Here is a 27831-nt window from a genome sequence, read left to right as displayed (position 1 = left end):
AAACCTCCCTCTCACCTGGAATTCACAGCATTAAGTACTGGCTCGGGGCTTTCTTCCTGGGTTACATGATCCCGAGTTTAGTTTTGAAACAGACACAGGCAGGCACAAACTCACCCTCAAACAGCAACAGCACCGAAAACCAACCCAATATTACAAACCTATGGGGAATCACTGGGTCAAACACTCACCGACCAAAGTCCCAGCAGCTGCTTAGGTGAGTGAGGTCCACACTGCAGAGATTCCTGTCTCCCACTGGACTGGAAGCCCCCTAGGTGTTTCCTTCAGGTGAGTGCTGGGGGGAGGGGAGGGGAAGGCTGCAAAGCACATGTGCCTTCTCCTCCCTCCTGACCTGCAACAGCGAGCTTCTGCCTCAGCCCCCTGCCGGCCAGCGTCTCTAGTTGCCTAGCAGCAACAGCTGCTACTTCCCAGAGAGCCACAGAGCTTTGCTTCAGGCAGGGACACTGCCCGATCTGGGCGGGGCCCTCTTAGGGGCGGGGCCTAATTCAGGGGAATTGGTGGAATCGGCCTAAAGCCGGCCCTGCCGTATGGATGGTAGATCTCAGATCAATGAAGGCTACATTGAAGAAAGACCTCAAGACTTCTGGAATATGCTGCTCAAACAGTTTCACTTTCGTTTCTACTGTCTATCCCTCCCTTTTCACATTTATCTCCAGACTTCTCCTTGTCCAGGTGTAGTCCGCTCCCAACAATCTTCTATTCATTGAACTCTTTGAAACTTTGCACTTTCAGAGAGAGGTAAGGGATTGACTCTGTGTACACAAATTTGCAAAGGGATAATAGGGTTGAGGTCCATTATTTCTCACCTCTATATATTTATTTAAAACATTTTTTGCTGTTAACAAGCATGTTATCTCTGGAGACACAAATCCACAGTTTGAGAACGGCAAAACTAAGCATCTCTGATGGTATCTTCTAGACGGAGCACTGAGATCCATTGGGTAGATAGAAAGATTAACCTAAATAATCTATACAGAAGCCCCTGGAACCCCATACAATTGGGTCCCTAATCCATAAACTATTGGAACTCATTTACAAAACTTTTCTTAAACATTACATGAATATATTGTCTCATACTATAGAATTAGAATTTATAATCCCTATTCCATTGTGAGATATTTTAATTAAGATACATTATAGCTCAAACTCTTTAGATAGGGTTTTTTCCCCAAAAGGCATTTATCAAAAAATCCGATTTAAATTTAAAAAAGATCCGATTTTTTAACTTAAAAAAAAAATCATTGATTTTTATCCACCCTGGTCAGAGGGCAGTCGTCAGTGATGCATGTTGTCGTCTGTCTTTGGCCACAACTGTATGAATCCTGGCTGCACATTGACCTTGGCCCATTTGAAATCAGTTCAGAAGGACCCATGAGTGACATGGCAAATCAAAACCAAGTACAGTACATGCATATTTGGCTCAGTTCTAAGGGACAGTCGTGCAACATTGATAGTGTGGGAGAGTGAAGTAGGAGAATTCTTTTTTTTCCCTTCACTTGAGGTTTTTTTCCCCTGTGAGGAGAGCAGCAAATGGAGGAAACGTTTAGGGTAGAAGTTTGTATTTTTAAAAATCAAAGGATTTGATTAATGATTTTAGGAAGTGTACGATTTCAGTGTAAACACCCATATTGTGCTTCATTTGCATTGATTTACTAGTCCTTCGGGGTAGGTTTTTTTAAATTTACCCTTTTCATCCTATATTTCTTAAACTTCTTGTCTGGATGATATATTATTTTCAACTGAATAAATTAAAAATATCCACTAATCTGAAGTCCTCATTGTGAACTCAGTGCATGTGTGAGTTTTGGCTTGATCCTGAGGAATATTTAAACCCAGAGTGCTTATTTTTAATCAGTATTTGAGTTTTTGCCTCTATTGACACTTTAAAACAAGTATAAATGTTTAAACGCTTCAGTTAAAAAAATACCCTAGTCAAATAGTTTGAACAGAACCTGATCCCAGTCATTACTCATGCAAGTAATGCCATTGAGCTCAATGGGATTATTCATGGTAGGTTTTCAGGGTCAACCCCTTATTTTTGAAAGGCTGGATTTCACCAGTAAATCAATCATCTGGTTTTAATTTCAGAGTAGAGAAGGACAATTTACAGTAATGAGACAGGATTCAAACAGACCAATCTTTTGATAAGATGACTTTTGCAGTGACAATAACAAGCATTTTCACTGCATAATTGTCCAGAAATTAAACACTCAAGGACTGACTCTCCACTAGTTTTTACATCAGTGTAACAGTGAATTTCCACTCAAGTTCAAGGAGTTCCACCAATATAAATTGGTATAATGGAGTGGGAAAATCAGTCTCTCCTGCTTGTATTAAAAAGTGTCCAGGAAGTCCCACAACACTGCCCTGGGTACAGATCTAGCACTTGTGGCTTTCAGTATGAGGGCTGATTTCTGACCTTAGCAGAGCTGTCAAATTTTATGCAGCTGGATATGAAGTTTTAGGCAAATGAATGAGTTATGAACATTTTCAAATATTTGCATCTGAGCACAAACTTTAGTTTATGGTCAGCACACTGTGTCCCAAATGCAGTGGCAGGGGTAGGCCATGAAGCTGCATAAAACTTAGCAGCTGGCATGGGTGGGAGCTAGGCTGGATGGGTGCTAGAAGGGGTGTGAATTAGTGGGAGCTGGGGTTGCTAGAATCAGGGGGTGCACAGTACAGTTTGGGGGAATGTTAGCTGGATACCCCAAGGGTTGGTTGGGTGGCTGGAGTCTCCCAGGGAGTGGAAGGTAAAGAAGACAGGCGGCTGTACTCTGGAGGGAGAGCTTGGTGCCTGTACTGAACCCACTCACCTTCTGTCCCAGCTAGCAGACCTCCTGTTGCTTGAGCCTTTCCCGCCCTCCTCCAGCAGAGGGAACACCTAGAGGGGAGACAGAGAGGCGGCTGCCTGCAGAGCAGGTGTCCCTGCAGACCTTGGTGGACAGAAGGAGTAACTACAGCCTTTGTTCTCAACCCAGCTAGATGCTTGAGGCTCCTGCTAGACTGCAGGAATGTGAGAATGTCATGAGAGATATAGAGAGACAAAAGGTTGGTGGGGTAATGTGTTATTGGCCCAATTTCTGGTGGTGAAAAAGACAAGCTTTTGGGCTTACACTGAGCTCTGCTTTTTATCTGTAAGCTCGAAAGCTTGTCTCTCTCACCACCAGAAATTGGTCCAATAACAGATATGACCTCACCCACCTTGTCTCTCTAATATCCTGGGACGGACACACCTATAACACTGCATACATCAGAGATGTATGACACTTGGCAGCACTGGCTTAGCTACACCCAGGGAGCTTCCACAGAAGCAGGCATGTTTATCTGAGAGCAGATGGAAGGGCTGTGCCTGGAGACATTGACCCTTCTTGAAAATACACACATTCAGTGCAACAAAAGCACAGCTGGATTTTAGTGTCAGGCATATAGGCCCTACTACTGTGCTGACTGTACACCCTGAGCAGCCAGCCCCCCTGAAGTTAGTTGGATTGATCAGGAATGTGAGTGAGTAGAATGTGGCCCCTAGCATTCAGCCTATGCTTTCTGAATAGGAATAGCCACAATGTCCATAGGAACGTTATGTACGTAGTGTTTCTAAGTGGCCCTGTTTTGTCACCATTGCTGAGGGCGTGCACCTGAGACAGTATTTGACAGTGAAATAGTTTGCTGTCCAAGAAAGCTGATCAGAAGTAGGTTTGGCACCCCTAAAAAAGAGCATTATTTACTCTTAGGAAGTAAAAGGAGCAGGAGGCCAGAAGGATGATTTTCTGAAATTTCTGCTTACTCACCTCTTTTCCTTTCTTATCTCTTACTTCCTCACCACTTATTTCCCATCTGTGCTCAGCAGCATCTTTCACTCTCTCCCTATTTTCTTTCCTCCCCACACCATCATTATCCCCTTTGAATTACATCCTTCCTCCCTCACTTCTTATCCCCCCTCACAGCCCTTAGTTCCGGTTTTCCCCTTCCTTATTATATACCATGCTGCCAAATTCCCTTCCTCCCCCAACCTCATTTCTTTGCCTAACTCTTGCAACAGAAGATGCTTTTAAACATTGTATTAACATATTCAAAACAGACCCTGGTTCTGGCTTCTCTGGCCCTAGGGAGATGATTGAGATTTCAATAAAAACAATGCTGGAGGTAGAGTGCCAACCCAAAGCAGTTTTTATTACTTAACCGCCTCCCCCTTCCTCCCCGGCCCTCCACCCCCCAACTGTGGTGAGAAGCAGCTTAGATCAGCAAGTAGGGAGGTGTGGGAAGGCAGAAAGTTACCGCGTTTCTGGGCTCTGACCCTGGAGATCCCCCACATGAAGAGAGCGAGAGCGTGTGTCTGTCTGGACTTGTTAGTGAACTACTGGGGTCACTTCAGCCCTCAGAGCATGCTGGTGTCATTTTGATACTGTTGTTGTCTTGTTTGCTGGAAATGGGAGAGCCTTAGAGAGAAAGGAGGGAATCCTAAATGAAAGTCACAGCAGGATGCAGCAATTAATGTCCTTGTGGACAAAAGGTTACATTGCAAAACCATTATGAAAAGCTAGTATATGCTACATGCCGAGGCGATCTGTTACTCAGTAATAATGACGGAATTGCTTTATGATTCTGTGTTCTCTGTTAAGTGATTAATTTTATCTTGCTCAGATCTGTAATTAAAGATACCGAAAGTCTCTCAACAGAAAGAACTACTAGTTTTTGGCAATACCCACTGACTTACAGGCTCAATTATAAAATTCACCCATGAAATAACTTAGGGTACGTCTTCACTACCCGCCATATCAGCGGGTAGCAATTGATTTATTCGGGATCGATATATCGCGTCTTAACGCGATATATTGATCCCCAAATTCGCTCACCGTTGACTCCGGAACTCCACCAGAGCGAGCGGTGATAACGCAGTCGATGGGGGAGCCGCGGCCGTCGATCCCACGCCATGTGGACCCCAGGTAATTCGATCCAAGATACTTCGACTTCAGCTACACTATTTGCGTAGCTGAAGTTGCGTATCTTGGATCGATTCCCCCCCCCCCCCCCCCAGTGTAGACCAGCCCTTAGAGAAGAAACCAAAGTCTTTTCTAGGTTACATCTTTAAAACATCGAATGGTCCCTTATCTTTTGATGGGAGCGGAGCATGTGCATTCAAAAGCAATGTGTGGTCCAATAAATAGATTTTATAGTGTTGCCGATAGAGCTTTTTAAGGTCATTGGGGATATGCTGAATGGGTTAAATTTGCCTGGGCCACTGCAATGATGTCAGTTAAAGAACAAGAGGTGACTTGATTACAATGTAAAAGTGCCTTCATGCAGAAAAAATACAAGGGACTGAAAGGATCATTAATGTAGCAGAGAAATACATAACAAGAACCAATGGCTGGAAGTTAAAACCAGACAAATTCAGATTAGAAAGAAGACATTTTTAACAGTGATGATTAACCACTCGAACAAACTCCCAAGATAAGTGGTGGATTTTTCATCATGTGAAGTGTTCAAATCCAGGAAGATTATGCATTATTCAAACACAAGTTACTGGTTCGGTACAGGAGTAACTGGATGAAATTATCTGTCTTGTGGTTATACAGGGAGTCAGACTAGATTATCTAATGGTCCCTTCAGACTTTAAAATATGAATTTAGGAATTGGCAAGATTGGATGGGTACAGCTAAAGGCAGAATTTAGCCTAATATTTCTGTGCTGGCTGCCCAGTTCTGAACTTCTGTACTTATCCAGATATATCCTCCAGGGCTGAAAGAGTGCAAACATAATCCAGTGGTCTGCCCTTTTAGTGTTCAGGATGGGTTGGCAGAGTATGAGTCGAGCAGCATCTCACAAACATAGTGGAACATTCTTGTCACTGAATAACGGACACACATACTGATTCCAACGATATTAGTGATTCAGATAGTTCAGATTTTGACCGTGCTCGGCAGACAGCTCCAGCCTGTTTTCCTATTAAATTATGCGCTCCTGAGTTGGCAGGATGGAACCCACCTCTAGGGGTGAGAAAGGGTAGTTGGATTTTTGCTTTCCATGCACATTTAGGCTTTGGTCTCTTTGCTGAAACGGTCATCGGCTTATTGTGGAGTGAGACACTAGGTGTCAGACTGACAACAACAACTGATTCCACCTACAGTAGGCCACTAAGACTAGGTCTACACTGGGGGGGAGAAATCGATTTAAGATACGCAAATTCAGCTACGTGAATAGTGTAGCTGAATTCAATGTATCTGAGCCAACTTACCCTGCTGTGAAAATGGTGGCAAATCGAGCGCTGTGGCTCCCCCGTCGACGGCGCTTACTCCTACCTGCGCTGGTGGAGTACGCACGTCGATTCGGGGATCGATTGTCACGTCCTGACGAGATGCGATAATTCGATCCCCGAGAGATCGATTTCTACACGCCGATCCAGGCAGGTAGTGAAGACAAGCCCTAATACCCATCAGAGATTAATCACTTCATTCACGACTGACTTAGGTCAGCTTCAAAATGCCAATCTAGAAATTGAATGGGTCCATATTCTGTTATCATTCTATATTTATCCATCCTGTTCCCTGTTAATCAAAATTTTGCTCCACAGAAAGAGGAAAGGACCTCTTGGGATACTGGTGTGAAAGAGAAGACTCCTGTGCAGTTTGTCTCAAACTGCTGCTGTAACAGGATGTCACACTGACTATCTAAATGATCATTTCCCACATACCATCCTCTTGTTATATTCTACCCCACAGGTTGCTGGAGGTTGTTGGTGGTTGAAACTAAACCCCATACATACTGTAGTCTGTAAACCTTATGAATACGGAGTTATTATAAATATAAACTGCTATTAGCATTACAGTGTTTAAAGAGAATTATTTTTATTATTAGTTAAGCACACTGAGACGTAGTCGGACACTTTAGAAAACACAAAATGCAGCTATGAAACCTCAGTTCAGGAAATCACTTATGCATGTTTAATTTTAAGCACAGGAGTAGTAAGCTTCCAGTGAAGCCAAGTAAATTTAAATATACACTTAGATTCTTTGCTGAATGAGGAGGATTGAAGTTACTAATCCAAAAACCTAACAATCTAAACACCAGTTTCAATCCTAGAGGCTATGACAGCAGAGTCATACATATGGTGTCTCTAGTCTTCGTTTGCCAGAGGCTGGGAATGAGCAACAGGGGATAGACCACTTGATGATTACCTGTTCTGTTCACTCCCTCTGGGGCACCTGACATTGGCCACTGTCAGAAGACAGGATACTGGGCTAGATGGGCCTTTGGTCTGACCCAATATGGCCATTCTTATGTAGATCCACAGCCACAAAAAAATGTGCACCAGTTCTTTTGGATTGTACATACACACATTCATTGTTCAAATGACTGTACAGGCAAGGGATGGCTGCATGCTGATCCTAGAGGGGTGTACCCATTATCTTCCCCAAGCCAGCTTCAGTTCATGCATTTGAATTATTTTCATTTGCTTACATATTTTAGAGCAGATTATAGTTATTTAACTTAATTTAAGCAGCTTTAAGCATTTTTCTGGGTTTCTTATTCTTTTTGTGGGATGACCACTGTAACAACAGCCCTGTGATGTACGTTATGAATGGTAGACTATCAAGTTAACATCAATTATGACCGCGCTAATGCTCCTGAGAGAGACAGACCTAACCATATCAGGTATTAAAGATGGACCTGAACTAAATCCCTGGTGTGCCCAATCCTTGAATTAGAAGTTTGGATACTGATTCAGAGTTACACTTTTAGTGCCATAGGCCCCTTTCCACATAATATTTATTTACTGACAAACACATCTATTTTTTTTCTAACCATGCTAGGTAATCTAATAGTATTACCATAGTTATCAGTGTCATATTACTGAAGTTCAGTATTCCACGGACAGGTACAATTTGCTTCCATATTCTCACGTGATCTGACAGTCCATTCAAATCAATTTTTGTAGGATTCGACACCAGGCACCAGTGCTAAAACTCACAAGGGAATCAGCCTGTCTAAAATGGTAAAGTGATACAGAACCTCCCAGCATTCCCCATTCTCCCGTAAACAGTGGCAAAGCACAGTTCTGGATCCCATCACCCAACTTCGCAGCCCTTTTGTATGGAAGACTCTCATCCATTTAGTAGGAATGCTGCACGTGGAACAAGTGCAGAATCAGACCCACTTAATTTTGTCTTAAATTAGAGGGTCTGGACTTCACACAGCTGTTGAGAATTCATCCCATAGCTTCCAATCCAGTATATTTCCATATAACATTGTTCACACAGAGTATCCTAATGCTTTACAATGAGCTGTCAGATGCTTTAGTTGGTGTCTGGTAATGTTTTCAAAAGTGACTTAGGAGTCTCATTTCCTCTGACTTTAAATAAGTCTTAGGCTCTTAACTGCCTACGTCACTTTTGAAAAGAGACATAGGCTCCTAAATCAGTTAGTCGCCTTTGAAAATTTTGCTGTCATCTTGCAGCATGAAATGGAACAAACTATTTTCAAACAGACAAAAGTATTTGTCTGTGGGAGAAGGGATACTTGGGAATTTTGGCTTGTCCTCCTCTGTGATTGGTGGAGTGTCCTTGTGTCATTTCCTGGGAGTGGGGGAAAGTTTCAGCACTCTAATAGAAACAGATGAACAGAAAGGATAAATGTCATCACTGGCTTTAATAAAAAAAAAAAAAAGTTTACACAATACAGCACGGTGGGTGTATATGGCACTTTACAGATAGCTAAGGCCTGGTGTCCCTAACGTAGGAAATTAGTAAGGCTTAAATTTTTAAAAAGCTTTTGGAAACAAAATAATGGGTCTGATTCTCATGTCTATACAGCCCCTTTAAACTGCTAGAATGGTGTAAAGGTGCCTTGGAGTAAACATGAGTTTGGCCTTATTATTATTTATTCTTCGTCTTATGTCTCTCTTTACTTCTTACTGGGTTTTGTTTTGGTATAAAGATGGCTATTAGTGTATGGAAGATTTGTCACTACATTGCATTTACCTATAGCAGGTTTGGGCAGACCCTATTCATATGCTCATTTGAGTCTATTAGAGAGACAAGGTGGGTGTAGTAGCTGAAGAAGAGCTCTGAGTAGCTCAAAAGCTTGGCTCTCTCACCAACAGAAGTTGGTCCATCAAAAGATACTACCCTACCCACTTTCTCTCTCTAATATCATGGGACTAACACAGCTACAACCACACTGCAAACAACATTTAAGTCTGTGGGAGTTTTGCCTGGGTATGCTCAGCAAGGATCATGTTACCCATCTGCATGTGTGTGTCCTAATGTAGCCTGTATGACAGAAACAGAGAAAGATTAAAGGAGAATAAACCTCACAAGCTATTAAAAGTAAATAATGAAGAGATCATGGACTCTGTGGTCATACCCACTGGTAAAACTGCAAGCAAAACGGAAAGTAGATAAGCCTTTCTGGAATCCACTAGTTCCTTTTGACTGAACGGAGACAGGGCCAGTGCTACCATTAAGGCAAAGTAGGCGGTTGCCTAGGGCGCCAAGATCTGGGGGCGCCAAAAAGCGGTGCCCCCAATTTTTTTTTTTACAGCGTTCCTACACCCCCTCCCCGAGCGCGTGGTCGCCGCTCCACTTTTCCCGCCTCCCAGGCTTGCAGCGCTGATCAGCTGTTTGGCGGCGCAAGCCTGGGAGGGGAGGAGAATTAGAGCGGGGGTGGTGTGCTCGAGGAGAATGCAAAGCAGAGGTGAGCTGGGGTGGGAAGCTGCCACATGGCTCCCCGGGGGGTGGGTGGGGGGACGCTGCTGTGGGGGGGCGCCTCAGGGCGGGGGGGGGTGGGGGGGGAGGTGCACGAAACTTCCTTGCACCGGCCCTGAATGGAGACTGTCCTTTGTTTTTCTTTTTTTTGTTATCTTCAGTTAGAAATTGTTGAGAACAACAAGCTAAAATATAAGTTTAACAGTTCTTTCTGTAAATTCCTAACCACAAAAATTGCAAAATTTTGAATGCATGGATTCTGAACAAATGTTCCCATTCAAAACAGGCATGTTTCAAATTAAATCGTTTTATAATTGAATTATATCATTGCTATCTTTTATGTTGCACACATTGGCTAGATTTTTAGGGCCCAGTTTTTACCAGGTCATGTGAGCAATTGTGCATGATCAAGGGGTACCTAATTTGCACATGCAATTATTGTAGTTGTATGCAAAATTGCACCTGATTTTACTGCAATAAACAGTGCTGTTAGTTGTGAGTTTTTTTCTCTTTTGAAGGACAAGGAATTTCCATCCCCTGCATTATTTAAACCAAGTAGGGCTGTTTTTGTTTGTTGATTTAAAAAAAGATCTGTACTTGTTCAAAATTAGTATTTACTGTTACTCTTTTTTTTCTCCTTCCCATTGCTGGAAGCTGTTTGAGCTGCATCTGTTTGCAACTTTGCAATAACATGATTATGAGACCCTGCGAGACAGGAATTAATTTCTCATGCCTTGATTTTGACCTTTGTCGTTGTAGGGGGTGGGAGACATAAAAATTCGCTGATCCCTCTCATATCGGTGCATTGACGTTGTAATAGTTATAGGAAAACAAGTGGATCTGAGATGTTTATATTTAGGACTTTGGAAATCTTAGTTTCTCGGGCAGGGATTACAAAAGTGGTTTTTGGTCTCTGCATTCAGGCTCAGCTTTATCCAGTTTACACTTTTAGCATCTTCAGTCACGGCATGAGAGCCTCTTCTTTAGCAAACTCTGTTTAGAGTAAATAATCTCAGAGTGACACTTATTGCAAAACTTCTAAAGCTTTATGGGTCCCTCTGAATTATAGGCATCACGTTCAAGGATTTTCCTTGTAAAGCTGGACAACGTAACTGAATGGTTAGGCTGCTAGTGTGCAGATACCACTGCCGATAATACTCACCAATATGGTCTCATTGTTTCCTTACACTCCCCCATTTGTCTATATCCATCTGTTGACTCTTGTCTTTTATTCAGACTGTAACCATAGTTGTTGGAACTAGGGATGCTGGGGGTGCTGTCGCACCCCCTGGCTTGAAGTGGTTTCCATTATATACAAGGTTTACAGTTTGGTTCAATGGCTCTCAGCACCCCCACTATAAAAATTGTTCCAGCGCCGCTGGCTGTAACAGGGACCATCTTTTTGTTCAGTGTTTGTACAGTCCCTTGTCTCTTTCCCACAGTTTCTGCATATAATTTTTCCTATCTCCCCTTTAAGCTTGAAGCAGCAGCCTCCCACATCCTGTGTCGCTGAGCTTACCCCGTCTGCTCCTTAAAGCCCTCTTCTTGTCTGAAGCTTTCCTATACTGATCCTCACCAAGTGTGGACACAGGGCCTTATGCTTTCAGACTGTGTGTCCTTCCACCCCTTTGATCTAGTTAGACCAGTTCCCAGCCAATGAGAGCTGCAGAGCCGGCCCTTGGGGCAGGGGCAGCGCGCAGAGCCTCCCTGGCCGCCCACGTGTCTAGCGGCTGCAGGGACCTGGCAACTGCTTCCGGGAGCCACACGGAGCTAGGGCAGCCAGAGATCCTGCCTTAGCCCCGGGCCCCTGTTGCGCCGCCGACCAGTGCTGACCGGAGCCGCCAGGGTCCCTTTTCAACTGGGCGTTCCAATCAAAAACTGGATGACTGGCAACCCTAGCTGCATATGGCCTGTGGGCTGCGGGTTGAGAACCCCTGAGCTAGACTGTAAGCTCAAGGTCTTTGTGTTTTGCTGTAAAGCACTGAATACCCTTCTAGTCCGCTCGACATTAATATCACAATCGATAACCACTCTGAAAGATCTGGGATTGACTTGGCCTGGGAGGCTAAACTCCCTTCCAGACTTAGGGCTGACCCTACAGGGGAAGGGGGACGGGGAGGGGACTGAGGCACTCTGATTGGGCAGTGTATGGAAGCTTCTGTAGCGCTGTACAGGCTGTTCTAATTCTGAGAATAAACAGAGGATTTCAGTCTCCAGGGCTGTCAAGCTAGCACCTTTCACAAGCATTAAATTAACGCCTCACACTTATTTCGCCCTCCTCCCCAGCTTTTTGCAAACAGTCAGTTTTGAATTACACATGTGGTGAAGTGGAGTGGAGTGAAGATCTGGCTGGGAGAACTTGTTTTAATTAATTTCACATACTCGCCACGTTGGTGTGTTCAACAGTTGGTTGCAGAATGCTTTGATTCCTGTTTTGGGCCAGCTACTCTTTGGCTGCTTATTTCCACCCCATCCCCTTCATTCCCCAGTTGCTCCTTCCTTTCAGGAACTCATCCACTCCTCTTTACACTGGGCCCAGCCTACCTACTGCTTCTACTCCCCAGCAAGTTCTGCTCTCGTCAGTCATAGGGAAAGAGTAACAGTGGGAGCTGGAGCGACAATAGCGGAAAGGCACCCGCCACCCGCCCTTTGCTATGCTCGACAGCTCCACAGTTTGCTGTGCCATGAGGCTGAAGACAGGTTGGTTGGGAGCAGTGGGAGATCCTGAGGGATGAAGGAAATGCTGGTTTCAAAGAGGCAGGTTTCTCCGCTTGTGAAACTGTGGAAATGTTATTTCATTAGGTAATGGCCTGTGTGTGTGTGTGTGCGCGCGCGAGAGAGAGAAAGAGTTTGGGATGTATTTTTGAAACAGAAGGTTGCAGCCTTTAGGAAAAAATACACCTGTATTCTGCAGGAATAAATCATCCTAAACACTGCCATAGTGCAATTACTGTGCAATCCCATAGCAGGTTTTTGTTAGGAGGATTCCATTCCCTATGACACACATGTTAGGTGATATCTGTGGCATATTGGCCTTGGATAGTTCTACCCCCAATCACAGTGAACACCCCCCCCCCTGAAGTCAGTCACCTGGCCCATCGCCAGATTCCCAGAGATTGAAAAATGAGGAGGGTGGGGATGGAAGGAAGTATTTATTTTCCCCTTGAGTGTTTGCCCTTTTGAATGCTAATTCTGATACTTATGTTCCCATCCTCCTGTTATACTTGTATGTTGCATTCCTATTTCGCAATCTTGCTCTGTCTTGTCTGTTTGGATTTTACACTCTTCAAGGCAGGGACTGTCTTACTAAGTGTTTATACTGAGTTTAGTGCAATGCGTGACTCCTACTCTTGATTACCATTAGGTGCTATTATACACTATTAGCATACCCATGAGATCTCAGTGGAGTCAATTAGGCTTCATGGGTGCAAACGAAAGCCCAGAGTGGGTAAATATTTTCTTGATGCAGAGGTAAATTAATTAGTGTGGTTTGGGATGCCTAGCTACTCGGATTTCTTGTTGCCTTCTAAGGGTATAACATATAATTCCTGAGTCTGCTATGTTTTCAGATGCTAGCCTAAGTGAAATGTACTTTAGCATTCCTTTGGGAAGCCCCAGTGAGATCTGATTTAGGAAACACTGAATGCATTTTTGCAGCAATGGTTTTTTTAAAACACCTTGCTAGAATAGTCCACCCCTGTAGGGGGTTGGGTGTGGAAGGGGGTAAGGGGTCAGGCTACGGGAGGGAGTTTGGGTGTGGGAGGGGGTGCAGGCTCTAGCCTGGCACAGGGGATTGAGTTGCAGGAGAAGGTTAGGGGGTTGGCGCTTCCTTCAGGCAGCTCCCGAAAGCGACTGACATCCCTCTGGCAGCGGCTCTTAGGTGGGGGCGCAGGGGGTCTCTGTGCGCCAATGGGAGCTGCGGAGTTGGCGCTCAGGGTGGGGGCAGTGCATGGAGACCCCTCCCCCCACAGGGGCTGCAGGGATAGTGCTAGCCGCCTCTGGGAGCAGCGCGGAGCGAAGGTAGGTAACGGAACCTGCCTTAGCTCCTCTGCCACACCGGACTGTTAGCGTCCAAAGTCTCCCGGTTTGGCTGAACTAGCCTCTGGGAGATCGAGCCTGATTCCAGGATTCCTGGCGAAAGCGGGAGGGTTGGCAACCCTAGGTATTTCTGGGGGGCAGTGGTGAAAGCTCTGTGTTTGAGAACATTCTTGGAATGCTAGTGGGAGAGGGTTGCTGATGGAGAAATTACTACATTTGTGTACTGAGTAACTTCCTTTTATTAAAAAAAAGCAAATAATTTGACTTTGCCACTCATTTATGGGCTAGCTGAGACAGAGGTTTATTTTAAGGCTTGTCTACACTACAAAGTTAAGTTGATATAAGGCAGCTTACGTCGACCGAACTCTCGAGGTGTACATGCTGCAGTGCTCCTCCCACTACTTTAACTCTCCCGCTATGCCGACTTAATAAAACCACCTTGATGAGAGCCATAGTGCTTAGGGCGACGTATTTAGAGCAATGCAGTGTCAGTGTAGACACTACGGTGCTTATGTCGTCCTAAAGGGCCTCCAAGCGGTGCTCCACAATGCCTGCCATGACCACTCTTGTCACTTTTTTGAACTCCGCTGCCCTGCAGCCAGATACAAAGGTATATGCCTCTCCTCTTTTAAAGCCCCAGGAAGTTTTGAAATTGCTCTTCCTGTTTGCTCTGCATGGAGAGCTCACATAGTTACTGCCCAGCTGAGCAGGCCAGCTCCACACAGCAAATGCGCTCCTGCCCTAGAGTACAGAGAAGGTGCTGGATCTCTTGGGTACAGCATAGCTCCGTTCCAGCCACAGGGACTTATTTGGGGCATGGAGGAGAAGGGCTAGCAGAAGGCAAGGGAAGTAAATAGTCGCTCTGGTAGGAAGCTGCAGACATGCTGTTTCTACAAGGAGGGGCCCGGGTTAGGGTGGTGGTATATGGGTGTGGGGCTGGTTGGGAGAGCAGTCAGGGTAAGGGCTGTGGGAGTATGTGGGGGCTGGGTCAGGGTGCTTGTATATAGGTGGGGGACAGGTCAGGGTGCTTACCCTTAGGCTGTGGGAAAAGAGGGCATGATTTTAAGGAAGAATGAAAAGAGAAAGAATCAAAACTTTCCCCGGACAAGTAAAAACAGATACCACTGGCATTCACTTTTTCATGTAGATGTAAACTTCAGGACGTTAAATTACTGATGGAGGATGGGAAATTGGTACAATTTCTGTACACCTACTGTAGATTACTCATTAAAGGAAAGAGGTTTGCGTCTCTTGAGCCAGATTTTTGTGTTAAAACAAAACCCAGTTTTCAAGATATCTTTACCAGTGGCGTAGCCAGGTGGAGTGAACGGGGGTGGGGTGGACATAAAAAAAAAAAAAGACGCCACCCGCTGCGGCGCTTGTACTCACCGGGCGGCGCTCCGGGTCTTGGGCGGCGAGTCCTTCGCTCGCTCTGGGTCTTTGGCGGCACTGAAGGACCCGCCGCCGAAATGCCAAAGAAGACCCGGAGCAAGTGAAGGACCCGCCGGCGAAGTGATGCCGAAGACCTGGAGTGCCGCCCGGTGAATACAAGCACCGCAGCGGGTGGCGCCTTTTTTTATGTCCGCCCCCCCGTTCAGAGTAAAAATTAAAAAGGCGCCAAAAAATTAAAAAGGCGTCACTTGTGCTCAGTGGGGGAGTGGCCATTCCTTGTGCTCCCCCCCTTGCTATGCTACTGATATTTACTTTAGTAAACATGGACAGAAACAGTATTTGCATTACATTGCACATGCTCAGAATTGGAATGAACTTTTGTTATCTGGACAATATGACTTGGGTGATCACAGATGTACTCTCACCTCTGTCAAAGGAAGGAGGGAGATGTCTCAAAATCAGTTTCAGAAAAAAACTGGGCCAGTGCCTCCAATTTCAAGAATCTGTCTTTCCATTGTACCTGTAGTTATTTTTGCTCTGATAGGCTCAATTCTGTATTGGAGTGGTAGTACTGAAATGTATTTACAACAGAATTCATAAGAGCTAGTAACTGCAAAAAACCACAAAGGAGATCAAATCCTTTCCTCTTTGCATAGGTGCACAAGTCCTGATATAAAGAGAAATCACCGTAGGGAGACACAGGGAGAGAATCTCAAGGGAGTTCTCTTTACACTTCATTCTGCAGTGTGCTGCATGTGAGTTACAACACTCTACAACGAATCATTAGATAATAATCTCTATCTGAAACAAATTCAGATGTTTGAGGTTTGTTTTAACTCTGGGTGAAATCTCCAGTCATATAAAGCGTAATGAGAAAAGAAACAACTTTCCAGGACCTCCCTACACTCCCCCACCCCCATTCCAACTCAAAATATTAAACAGAGCCAAGAACACAATCCCTGCCGGACTCCACTAGAAACACTACCTTGCAGAACGCTATGTATATTACATCAAAACTATTATTACCTTTATGAACCAATCTCATCAAAAATATCAAATTAATTTGACAAAAACCTATTTTCTGTAACCCTATCTTGGTCGGCATTAATTTTATTTTCCTCCTTTAAATTTTTTTTTTAATTAAATTAAAGGAGTCCTGTATCAACTAGTTTATGATGTTGCCTGGAATTGATGTCAGGCTTACAGGTACCCAGGTCATCCCATTTATCCTTTTTACATTTTGGTACAACATTAGCTTACTCTCAGTCCTCTGAAACTTCCCTAGTGTTCCAGGACTTATTGAAAATCAACATTAATGGTTCAGAGAGCTCCTCAGCTCTTTTAAAACTCTTGGATGCAGGTTATACAGACCTGCTGATTTAAAAATGTTTAACTTTAGTAGCTGCTATTTAACATCATCCCTAGTTACTGTTCAGTATCAGAGGGGTAGCCGTGTTAGTCTGAATCTGTAAAAAGCAACAGAGGGTCCTGTGACACCTTTGAGACTAACAGAAGTATTGGGAGCATAAGCTTTCGTGGGTAAGAACCTCACTTCTTCAGATGCAAGTAATGGAAATCTCCAGAGGCAGGTATAAATCAGTGTGGAGATAACAAGGTTAGTTCAATCTGATTTATACCTGCCTCTGGAGATTTCCATTACTTGCATCTGAAGAAGTGAGGTTCTTACCCACGAAAGCTTATGCTCCCAATACTTCTGTTAGTCTCAAAGGTGCCACAGGACCCTCTGTTCCTAGTTACTGTTGGAATTCCAAATACAGAATAGAAATATTTATTGATCGCTTCTCCCTTTTCTGCATTATTATTGACAGTTCTACCATGTCCATCTAGTAATGGACCAATACCATTGTTAGGATTCCTTTTGTTCTCAATATACTTAAATTCCTTTTTACTGTCTTTAAAGAGGTCTCATTGTGTCCTTTTGCTTCCCTTATCAATTTTCTATACTTCCTAGCTTCTAATTTATATTCATTGATATCAGTTTCTCCTTCTCTCCCTTTCTATTTATTTATATTTATTTTGTATAGCTGCTTTCACTTACCTTCTAAGCCAGAGCGGTGGCCATTGTACTTATATAGTCCACTCCCAGCACATTGTCTAACCAGGGTAACTATGAACTCTTATCAATTAAAAATGAATGGAACATTTCTGTCAGGTTGCAAAACATGTCACTGGTAGTTAGGAATCTGCTTTCTAGCTGGGAAGGGAAAGATTCCCCCACGCGCTCCTGAAAACAATGTTTACAACATTTCAACCAAAAGGCTTTCATTACGCTAAAGGAATTGAAGTTCATACTGTACAGAACAATAACTGGTTGTCACCTCTGATTTCATCACCCAGCAATACAATTTTCCATTTTGGTCTCAAAATTAAATGATGATAAATGTAAACATCCTCCAAACAAAAACCAGCACTAAGGTTCCCCCTAGCCTTTCCCTCTTGCCTGGATTTTGGTATAAAACAACCTTTCAGATAGTTTACTCAGCACTTTTTTGTGTCCCCCTCCCCAAAAGCCAATTAGTTGAAATGAAAACTGTTCAAAACAGGGTTGGGTTTGATGAATTTTCCAACTTTTCAAAAAATTTTCCTTGAGGTTTTTTTTTTTTAAACTAACAAACAAAATGGACACTTTAAAACAAAATACCCCCAAGTTTTTAGTTCAAAATGACTTTTCATTTCAAAAAAAAGTTTTCAAGGGTCAAATTGAAACTAAATATTTAGAAATTATTGAAACATTTTGATTAACCCATAAGCAAAAATTTTCAGTTTTTTGGTTTGCAAATATTTCTGAGATTTCAACTTTTTGTTCTAATACAAGACTGGAAAACATTTCAAACTTTCAAATATTCACAGGACCTTTTCCTACCCAATGCTAGTATGAAGTTGAGCTCTCAAAAACAGAGGGAACCAAAAATTATTTGTCATTTTTAGAAAGCTTGGCCTAATATATTAGCCGATATATCCTTTGCCAGGGGAACGATGTTCTCATAGCACAGGGAATAACTTGGATGTGTCTTTCCCATTTTCCAAAGACCATATGGAGCATTTATACATAATCCTGTCAAATGTGGTGCAAATCCTAGCACTTCTTCCCCATTTCTCAGCAAAACATAATAGCAGACACAGCATATGAGGAGGCTATGTTATCTCAGGAATGAGAGAAGGCAAAAACAACACAGAAATTAAAATAGTTCCTACCTAGAATAGAGGAAGGATCAGCAGTTAGTTATTTGAAGTGGCCATTTTAGGGCTGCCCAGATATAAAGGGCTAGAGAAGAGCATGCTGGGAAAGGCCATTTTAAAAGGGTGAATCCAAACAGGAAACTCCAGTGATAAGTAGGCTGTTTAAGGGGTAGCAGCTCCAGCTAATGGGCCTGGAAGGAGTTAAATTCCCAGATCTCAAGACCCAGGAGATGGATGTGAGACACCCTGAAACTGTGTTAAACAAAGCCATCTGTCTCAGGTTTCTGGGGTATCTGTACTGACTTTTTATTTTTGTTGTCTTGTGTCTGCCAAAAAAAAATAAAAAAAAATCCTGCTTCCTTTTTATCATCCTATGTAGCCTATGACTGAAATGTCCTGCCCTATCCTCATACAGTGTAATAGAAGGATCTCTGACTATTAGGACTTTGTTGCTTTTACATAGACTGTATTGCATTTGTTAGCTACTCAAAAATTGCCCATCACTAAAGGTAAGCTACTCTTGTCAGAGTAAGTGACCATAGCACATTTTGTAGTGCAGTAGCCTCAATATTTACATTTTATTTTACTGTGCTAATGCAATTATCAAAAATGGGATTCCCAGTGCATCCTCTGAATGAGCAAGATTCCAGCCATGGGAACTTTTCCTCTGAGTTGTCTATAGAGGCCCAAGGTTTAATTATTTCCATCAAAGGATCAGCAAAGAAATGTGCTGCCCATTGTGATGGATGTGATCATTCAGTTTGCCTGAGGCATAAATTGCACCAAAAGTGTTTCGCTTGCACCAAGGAACAAGTAAAACAGGGAAAAAAGGGTTAGAGTGCTTATGTTTCTAGGAAAAAATGCACCTCTCCCACTCTAGGGCATTCTCAGATACAGGGCAATTCTACCTAATACACTTAGTAACCTGAGCTCTATGTCAAACTTCTCATTCTCTGGACAGCATTAATATGCCAGTTATGCTGAATTCGGATCTAGGCTACCTAGAGGTCACTGTAATTACTCTGGCTTTACCTAGGTGTAACTGGAATTTGGCTTATTGCATTAATTGTGGTTTGGACTCACTGGGATCCAGAAACAAAGGTGTATAAACTTTTTTGCTTCCAAGGGAAGGAAACATTTATTTTGTGACACTCCAGAGGGGGGGTGGTGGGGTGTGTGTGTGTGTGTGTGAGTGAGAACAATATAGGCCAAATCCTAGTCATTGTGCCCAGCCCAAATAAATGGGCCTGAACTGGGAAACTGTAGGCTGGGCAGGTAGGCTGCAAATTGGGTAGTGGGGCGGCTCTGAATCCTCTGTGGTTGCTATGCTGTGTCTCTTTGGGAGTCAGGTGGGAGGATCATGGTAAGATTGTACACCTGTCCTGTCGCAGATCCACTAGTCCCTAGTACCTCCTTCTGCCCCGGGCATGTGGAGCTCCACAAGAATACAGCTCCAAGACACAGGCTTCATTCAAGGCCTTCCATGCTTATGGGCGTTGAAGCGTGATTTGCCCGGCTGTGAACTACTTGTCTCTTTCACTGTTTACCTTGTTGCTGACAATGCTTTGCCAAACATCCAGAGCCTCTTTGGCCAAACTCTGCTTTGTTAGAGCCATGCTGACGTGAATGGGGTTAGATGGTCAATGGGTGTCACTGCAATGCTTGGCCTGTTACCTAACTTAGTGTTTGGATCAGTTTGAATATAAGAGCAAATTGGGTTCTGGAGTTTTTATAGGAATCAAAAAAATCCACCAGGATCTATTTGCTAGTTTCTGCCCCATCATCCTACACCTATAAGGCCCTTTGTTTCATTGAAAGGTGTTTGAGAATTATTCTTGCTTCCTTCCCATTCTTCATTCTCCTTGACACTGCAGGGATCTGATCGGTTTCAAGATTACTGTCACATAGGGTGGGGGAGTCAGGACCCTGCACCCCCCACTTCCTGCAATTCACCGTGACTCTCAGCCAGCCAGTAAAACAGAAGGTTTATTAGATGACAGGAACACAGTCAAAACAGGGCTTGTAGGTACAGAAAACAGGGCCCCTCAGTCAGGTCCATCTTGGGGGGTAGGGAGCCCATACTCCAGTGCTGAGCCTCCCTCCATTTTCCCAGCCAGCTCCAAACTGAACCCCCCCACTCCAGCAGTCTTCCCCTAGCCCCACCCCCGGCTCCTCCTCTAGCCTTTGTCCAGTTTCCTGGGCAGAAGGTGTCATCTGGCCCCCACCCTCTCCTGGGCTCAGGGTACGTGCTCAAGTATCATCCCCCAAGTGAAGTCACACCCTGATATCCCAACACCAGCTAGTATTAATGCAGACAATAAAGTAGTAAAACTCCCATGCAACATTACCAGGTTAATATTCCCTCCTCCATCACAATTACACTCAAAGTTTTGAAGACCCCCCTTTTGAAGTTTGTCTGGCCTGGACTTTTTCCAGAAAATATTGGCTAATACTGAAGGGTTCCTCCCTTCCCTTCTCTTCCCCCCCCCCACCCCCTTATTTATTTTTGGCTGAAACTCAGAACTGCTCTCAGGCATCTGTTGTATTTAAGTGGCTGGGAAAGTGGAAAGTGATAGCTGCTTCTGAATTAATGATAGCATGACAGGCATAGTCATGTTATAAAAAGAAAAAGTAAACTTGTTGGATTCTGGCTGTCTGTATACAGAACATTCACTATAATATAACTGGCCAGGAGCTTTGAAAGTAGCCAGATCATTCATTCACTAACTAGTCCTGCAAATGCTGTATGCCATGTTCTGTTAATGAGCATCATCCTGCAGTCTTTGCAAAATTATCATTGTCATCATTTCAAAATTGTTGTTTCATTGTTCCTAAGCATACATGACGTTCTTCAAACATGCACCATTGTGGCACGTGTTATTATTAATTTCAGGAGGGGAGGGGAAAGTGTTTTTAGAGCCTGACTTTTACATGATGACCTCCTCTTGTTATGCCTGTGATTTGTGGACACACAAGTACAGAAACCACGTAGGCATCTAAGGACCTGAATTGCAGGTGCAGTTTTTGACTGGCAGAATCCCAGGGCTGCCAGCATAGAACAATCCATTGAAACATTTCCGATCCACTCCACTTAGCACATCAGCTTGCTTGTTCCCGCCTGGAAGAGATGTAAAAGATTTACATCAAAAGTGGTACTTACAGCCCCTGATCCAGCAATGTACTTAAGCACATGAGTAGTCCCACTGCAGTCTGTGCACATGCTTAAAGTTATGTATATGCTTAAGTGCTTTGCTGGATTGGGGCCATAATGTGGAAAATTCTGTCTTTCCATTCTAAGGCATTGAATGCAATGAAACTTATGCAAAGAGGCTTACAATGCCAGAAACCTCAGCATCCCTCGTGAACTGCTGGGGCTGCTTTTGTGCTGCCTTGGACAGATCTTCAGCATGGCGTAGTGAGTGGTGACTACACAGATCCACCTGCCATTCCCTTCCTTAGAGGTGGCGAATGTAGTGATTATACAGTTACGGTAGCTGCCACAGAATGGCTCTGTTACCACTCCACAACCTGGTAGGAGGATTCCAGCTCTCACACAGCAGTCCAGTTACTCAGACTCTGTGCTTAGAAGAGAAATCATCCCTAAATATGTAAGCAGTATTTATTAGCCCAGGTTTGAAAATCCGAGCATCAATGCCTTTGAAACTACAACCTTTTCCCACTTTGTCAATTATAGATAGGAGAAACCTAGCTTGTGCAGTAGGTCTGCATTTGCAGAATACACTGCAGTTACTAGAAGACTGATTCTCTCTCAGTGAAGCACTGTATCTATCACCAGTGTCCCAGTGCTGTATAATGTTCTCTCCTTGATAAAATTCAATACAGCCCTAGCTTGTGTTTGACACTGGGCATAACTTGTACCAGTTCAGTTTCCCTCATCTTCATTTCTAAGAAACAAGCTGCCCTGCCTGTGCTAACGGTCAGATGTTTTGACTGAAAGAATACAATGAACTATGAACAGAGACATACTGTCATTAACTATATATCTATGCCGTATCTAACACAATGAGCCAGGTTGGCCGCTAGGCACAGCTGCAATATAAATATTAAAGTGTTGACAGACTTAATTACCACACTGTGTCTTAAGTGTATTTCCACTTCCCTTCTTTTGAACCAAAGGATTACATCTCTACAAAAGCCTGCTGCGCAGACACCTGCAATTGATTACTCTATTGTAACAATCTAAGATTAAGCATGCCGCTAGGCAAATGCTTCTGTTATCAGCTGGATCTCTCATGGCTTTTCTGCACAGGGTAATAGCCCACAGTAGCTATTCCACAACAGCTCCCCTTGTGGACACTCTTATACTGCACTAAGAGTTCTTTTGCGCACTTTAATCTACTTTGGAAGAGGAGCGCACTTAAAATTCACACTCTGGCTTATTTTGAAGAGCTTCCTCATGTAGACAAGCCCTCCACCATGCCATTCTTCTCACTTCTGAAGGAGGGAGACAGAGGTATGTGCTAACTTGAAACACTAACACTGTCACTTATTGGAATTATACATATGCACAGGCTAACATTTTCTTCAAGTACTTGCAGCCAAATTGTGCTCTCAGTTACGTGAGTGAATATGACTGCAGTGGGGTTATGCCAGATTTATAGTGATGTAACAGGAGGACAGAATTTGGCCCTGAGTTTGTAGTGCTTTCTTTTTTTCTTGGCCAAATTATCTTTCTTAAATTGTCTTATTTCCTCTCCTTTGTAATAAACTCAAATTATCTGGAAATCCTTGGCTGTTTATGGCTGCAAAGGTGATTAAGCTGCAGGCTTTGTTATACTCAGTAGATCTAATCCATCTAAGTAGATGCAACTAAAAGTTTTGGCCCGGATACCAAATGAGTGCACAGCTCCCACTGACTTTATCCCTGCTGCCTGTGGAACGTGATCCCTTTGAAGCTTATGAACTAAACTCATCATACAATAGCTATAGTCAGACAATACACACAAATCAATGGGGTTTGGGCCTGTCTATGGAGCACAGGATCGTGCCCAAACAAATTGCTGAGCTGGGTAGAAATCAAGGCCTGAACTCTGAGGCGTCTTGCAAAATGCTCTGCACCAGGCTGATGCAGCACCCCTCAGTAACATCAGATGTGATACCATACCACAGTTTTAGATTACAGAATGGGTGCATGAACCCAGAATAAAGAGAAAATGGCGGGAGAAGAATAGAGGTAGTGAGGAGGAGACGATTTGGTTAACAGAGAGGCACTGAATACAGCACACAAGCCTGACTTTTTCCAAAATGTCAATAGCCTGAGGTAACAGCACATGGGAGAACGTGCACAAGTCCCAGGCTATGGGGTCCTTTGAAAGTTGGAGTTGTAGATACAAGCACATGATTAGGTACAAGCATGTGACCTACAGGAAGCCAAAAATAAAGTGTCTTGCCTCTTAACCAAGGGCAGCAGATAGGAACCCCAGAGGAAAACCCTAATGTGGGGTCTCAGTATAGTATTCACGAAGGGATATATTTTCCCTTCCCAGCTGGTTGAAGTGGGAAAGCCCTTGGGTTGGTATTACCCAATACTCTGAGTATCTCTGTTCTGCTTTTGTGTTTGCGTTTTAGAAATAAAGGAAGATCTGAAGCCAGGGATGTGAAGAGACCTTTAGTTGGGATGTAATTTTTCTGTCCTCAGCTGGCCAGTCTGCACATTGGTTTACATAAAAACTTTCATTTATGTGCGTTTTAGCATTTATAGCAATTATACTTTCTCAAACTATGACTCACTTTGGCCCTGGTATGGTCCTTACGGATGAAGTGCTCTTGAATACATTCTCAAAGCTATGAATACTTTTTCCAAGACATGAAGCATAAGACACCAGTTTCCCTTTTACAGAGGGTAGGAAATAACTGCTAACTTTTGGAAAATGTTGACTTTTTCATGGCAACCAGGTTGGCCAGTGTGAGGAAAACTTTACTGTACATTTCTATTGGAATTTTTCTGTATCTATTCAGCATGTGATGGAATGCTATCTGCAAGAACACTTTTAAAAAACATTTCCCTCTAACACCTGTATGCCATAAAATAAAGTTTTCAGTTTCAAATCACAGCAAAATCCATTCCATGCTTTCTGCATTATCATCTAGCACTATAAATGTACAATGCCCTCTGTACAAATGGTCTTATCCCTTACCTCCAAGATCTTACAGTTTTTAGAGTAGGTGCTAATCAGCATGAGTAGAGTTCCACAGTCTAGCCCTAAATAAGATGAAACGTTAAGACTAACTTTCACATGCCAGGACATCCTCAGTTTTAAGGCCTGGGCAGGATGCAAGTAGTGCACATCTGCAACAGAACTAGCTGGTCCATGTGGAAGGGGCAGAGTAGAGTCCAAGGGCTCTAATACTGTCCCTTCCCCAAGAACAGGTGAATGTCCCACTGCAATGTTTATGCCCAATGGGTTTCCAAGACAACAGGTCACTGGGGTGGGAGTGGAGCTAGGTACAGCTGCTCTGTTGAGCACTGTCCCTTGGGAAACCTGATTGCCTGAGGAGATTCCCACAGGAACTTAATGCTATTAGTTTAAGCATCAACTTCTGCTCTGCTGTTCCTAAGGCCCTTTAGAGGAGGTAGGAAAGGAGCCAATCACAGCACAGCTACTATGAACTCCTACCGGAAAGAGAGGGGATGTCTCTTTCCTTCCAAGCCATTTCCCTCCTCGGATGCGATTTCATGTGGGCTGGGGAAGTTTTTACTCATTGCCTGGTAAGTGCACTGCAGCTCCAGCAGACAAAGCTGTGAAGACAGCACACAAACAGATGATGTGTTAAAAGTGGGTAACTCTGAAAAAATAAATTGCATTACTTCAGTGGATAGCAATCAAAATCTTCAGAGCTTTGTGTTCTTGCGGACAGCAGGAAGATATTGTCCTGCACTCTCCAGCCCTCTGCCCCTCCAAGTGTGTACTGATGGAAAACTTGTGCAGATCTCTTATTGCCAGCCTAATGGTATTTAAGGAGGACAAATTAAACGGAGCAGTCCAACCATGCAATATTTGTCTGTCTTACATAGTTAATTACTCGCAGGCAGCCAGGCTTTGTTCTGCATCCCTCTGTCAAAATTATTTTGTTCTTCTCTCATCCTGTTTCCTTTAGAAATAAGGACAGTTTTTTCCCCCCTAATTTCAAGTTTGTAGGTTGGCTGGACTGGCCTGACCCTTGCATAAATTAGAGCTGCCTCATGGACTTTTAGAAGTCCCATGTTTGGTAGCCACATGGTGGTAATACAGTCCCGCTGGTAATTCTCACGATAATTTGATTTATCACACCAGCTGCCAGTAGGCACGTGCATTTGGATATTAGCAGAATGGGCACTCACTCAGAAAAACAATGCAAAAAGCAATCGGCAATGCTAGTGCACATCCCTCATTAATAATGAAGTAGACAGACTGCTGGGGATTAAGGAGGACTTCTTCCTGATGTGATGTAGTGAATATAGTGTCTAGTAGATGAGCAGTAGTGGAGCCATTTCACAGTCACTATGCTACAGCATCTGGGCCATGGTCACCTCCACAATTGTTGACCTCCACACCAGGGGGATTGTCCCGTTGATTCCCATATTTAGGGGTTCCGGGCTATGTCCTGAAGCCCGACACAGTGAACTGAACATACAGGTAACACTCCATGAAAATCATGTAGTAAGTGGCAGTTCTGTCTGGGGGCCAGCTCCTCAGATGGTGCAAATCATCAAGAGTTGGCCCTGAATGTGTAATTTCACTAGGAACGTTCTACATAGTGGATTGAGACTGGCCCATCCATAAGAATAAAACTAGTGAGAATTAAAATGAGCAACAACCTGGGATTGTATTTCTATTCAGATTTCAGGTACTTGGTATATTGTGATTAACAAATAGGGTTGCAGAAAGCAGATTTGTTGTTTTCCATGCTGATATTTGCTGCTGTCTATTAGGAGTGCATTTTCACATACGACATTTTATCTGCCTTATTCTGAATGTGCAGTTTCAACTCGGAGGAGTTGCAATCTGGTTAGGGAAGGACTTTCTGTGTGAATGTTGTGGCATGAATGAATTGTTCAGGAGCCCAGAGCAATAGACCATTTTATTACATGGAAACAAATAAATGAACGGAAACAGATACTGAACTGTATCCAAAGTAGCTCCTAAAATTGTATAGTGTCTCTGTGTTTCTCATTACAGGAGGACTGTACCATATGGGCTGTCTAACTACCGAGGCAGTTTCAGAGGCAAAAGGTCTACTGGAGAGCTTTGCAAGAGCACCGAGTCTTTAGATTGGTCTTTATCACGGTGCTCTTGTTTGGACATACATGACAAACAGTGCATGTTGTTTTGCACAAGAACACAGGACAGCAGATGGTGAGGGTCTTTGATTTCCTGTTTTAAAAATAGTAAGGTAAATTTTGAACATCTCTGAACATATATACAATTAGCTACTTCAGTCAAATGAATTAATCAAGCTGCACACAACAAATGAAATTGATCAACAAATTTGTTGATTCTAAATGAAATTCTCACAGATAGTAGTTTAATACTGCTTTCTGGAGTTTTGTTTTAAACGACGTGGCACCCATGAAGTAGCAGAGCTCCTGTTCAGTTGGGAGAATACATAGGATAATTCAGAGCATATTTAATTCTACATTCTTTTCAGACAAAAGGAAAAAAATCCAGCGCGTATGCCTGTTTTCTTCTTTCCCAAGAAAAGTACATCATTTGAAATCTTAAAAAATAGCTCTCTGTTGGTGACTGACAAAATGGAAGTGGTGACACTAAAATAATCCTAAACTCATTATCTTTTCCACAGTAATCAGGGGTCACTGAAAAAGACATCAGAGAAAGAGCAACGTAGAGAAAATGAACGTGCCCTCATTCATTAGCACAGAGGGTCCAGGCAGTTTCTGAACCGAGAGGTACAGTATATACGTGCATGTTCTATTTTATATGGATAGAAACATTAATTTGGGTTCCTGTGCACACAAAGATCTAAATCTTGCTCTTAGTTCAAATTAGTGAAGTATCATGAGCCTAAACGAGAGCAGAATTTGGCCAAGAGGTTTGTTTTGTAACTTTATTACACTGCGGAAATATTTAAGGCACTCTCACAGGAATGGCCTCAGTTAATGCTGATGAATCAGCCAGAACTTCTAAGGATTTAATCTTTCAGGCTTTAAGACAGATTTATTGGCACTGGTCATATGTTTGGTGTTTTTAGTGGTTGTTTACTTATGTTTGATTTTGTTCAATTTGCCTTGGAGCAACTTTGGACACATCTGTTAATGTATTGTTTCAGTAAAACTTAAGTTGCCAAGACACAGAAAGTGGAATAAGTTGGGTGGAGAAAATATTTAGAAGCAGCAGTAAATATGGTTTATTGCCAGTTGTGGAGGGGTAAATTTGACCTAGATTCTGATTTCTGTTAACCCTCTCCACCTCCACTCCCCAGTCCACTCTGAATACTAACCGCACTGGACAGCAGA

At 43.3% G+C, this 27831-nt stretch overlaps 1 protein-coding gene across 2 annotated transcripts in view; it reads left to right on the top strand.

Annotated features, from left to right (window-relative positions):
• The window catches only part of EDN3 (endothelin 3), a 129016-nt gene that overhangs the window by 7221 nt on the left and 93964 nt on the right, over window positions 1-27831 (top strand). For both annotated transcript variants that reach the window (XM_054045753.1, XM_054045752.1), the window contains exons 3-4: window positions 26537-26713; window positions 27159-27264. In XM_054045753.1, coding sequence (XP_053901728.1) covers window positions 26537-26713; window positions 27159-27231 — 250 coding nt within the window. In that variant the 3' untranslated portion in view covers window positions 27232-27264. The remainder of the gene's footprint in view (window positions 1-26536; window positions 26714-27158; window positions 27265-27831) is intronic.

This window comes from Malaclemys terrapin, chromosome 12 (assembly GCF_027887155.1).
Source record: "Malaclemys terrapin pileata isolate rMalTer1 chromosome 12, rMalTer1.hap1, whole genome shotgun sequence".
Classification (NCBI taxonomy): domain Eukaryota; kingdom Metazoa; phylum Chordata; order Testudines; family Emydidae; genus Malaclemys; species Malaclemys terrapin.
Note: the sequence above shows the minus strand (reverse complement) of the source record. Positions and strands in the feature narration are given on the sequence as shown.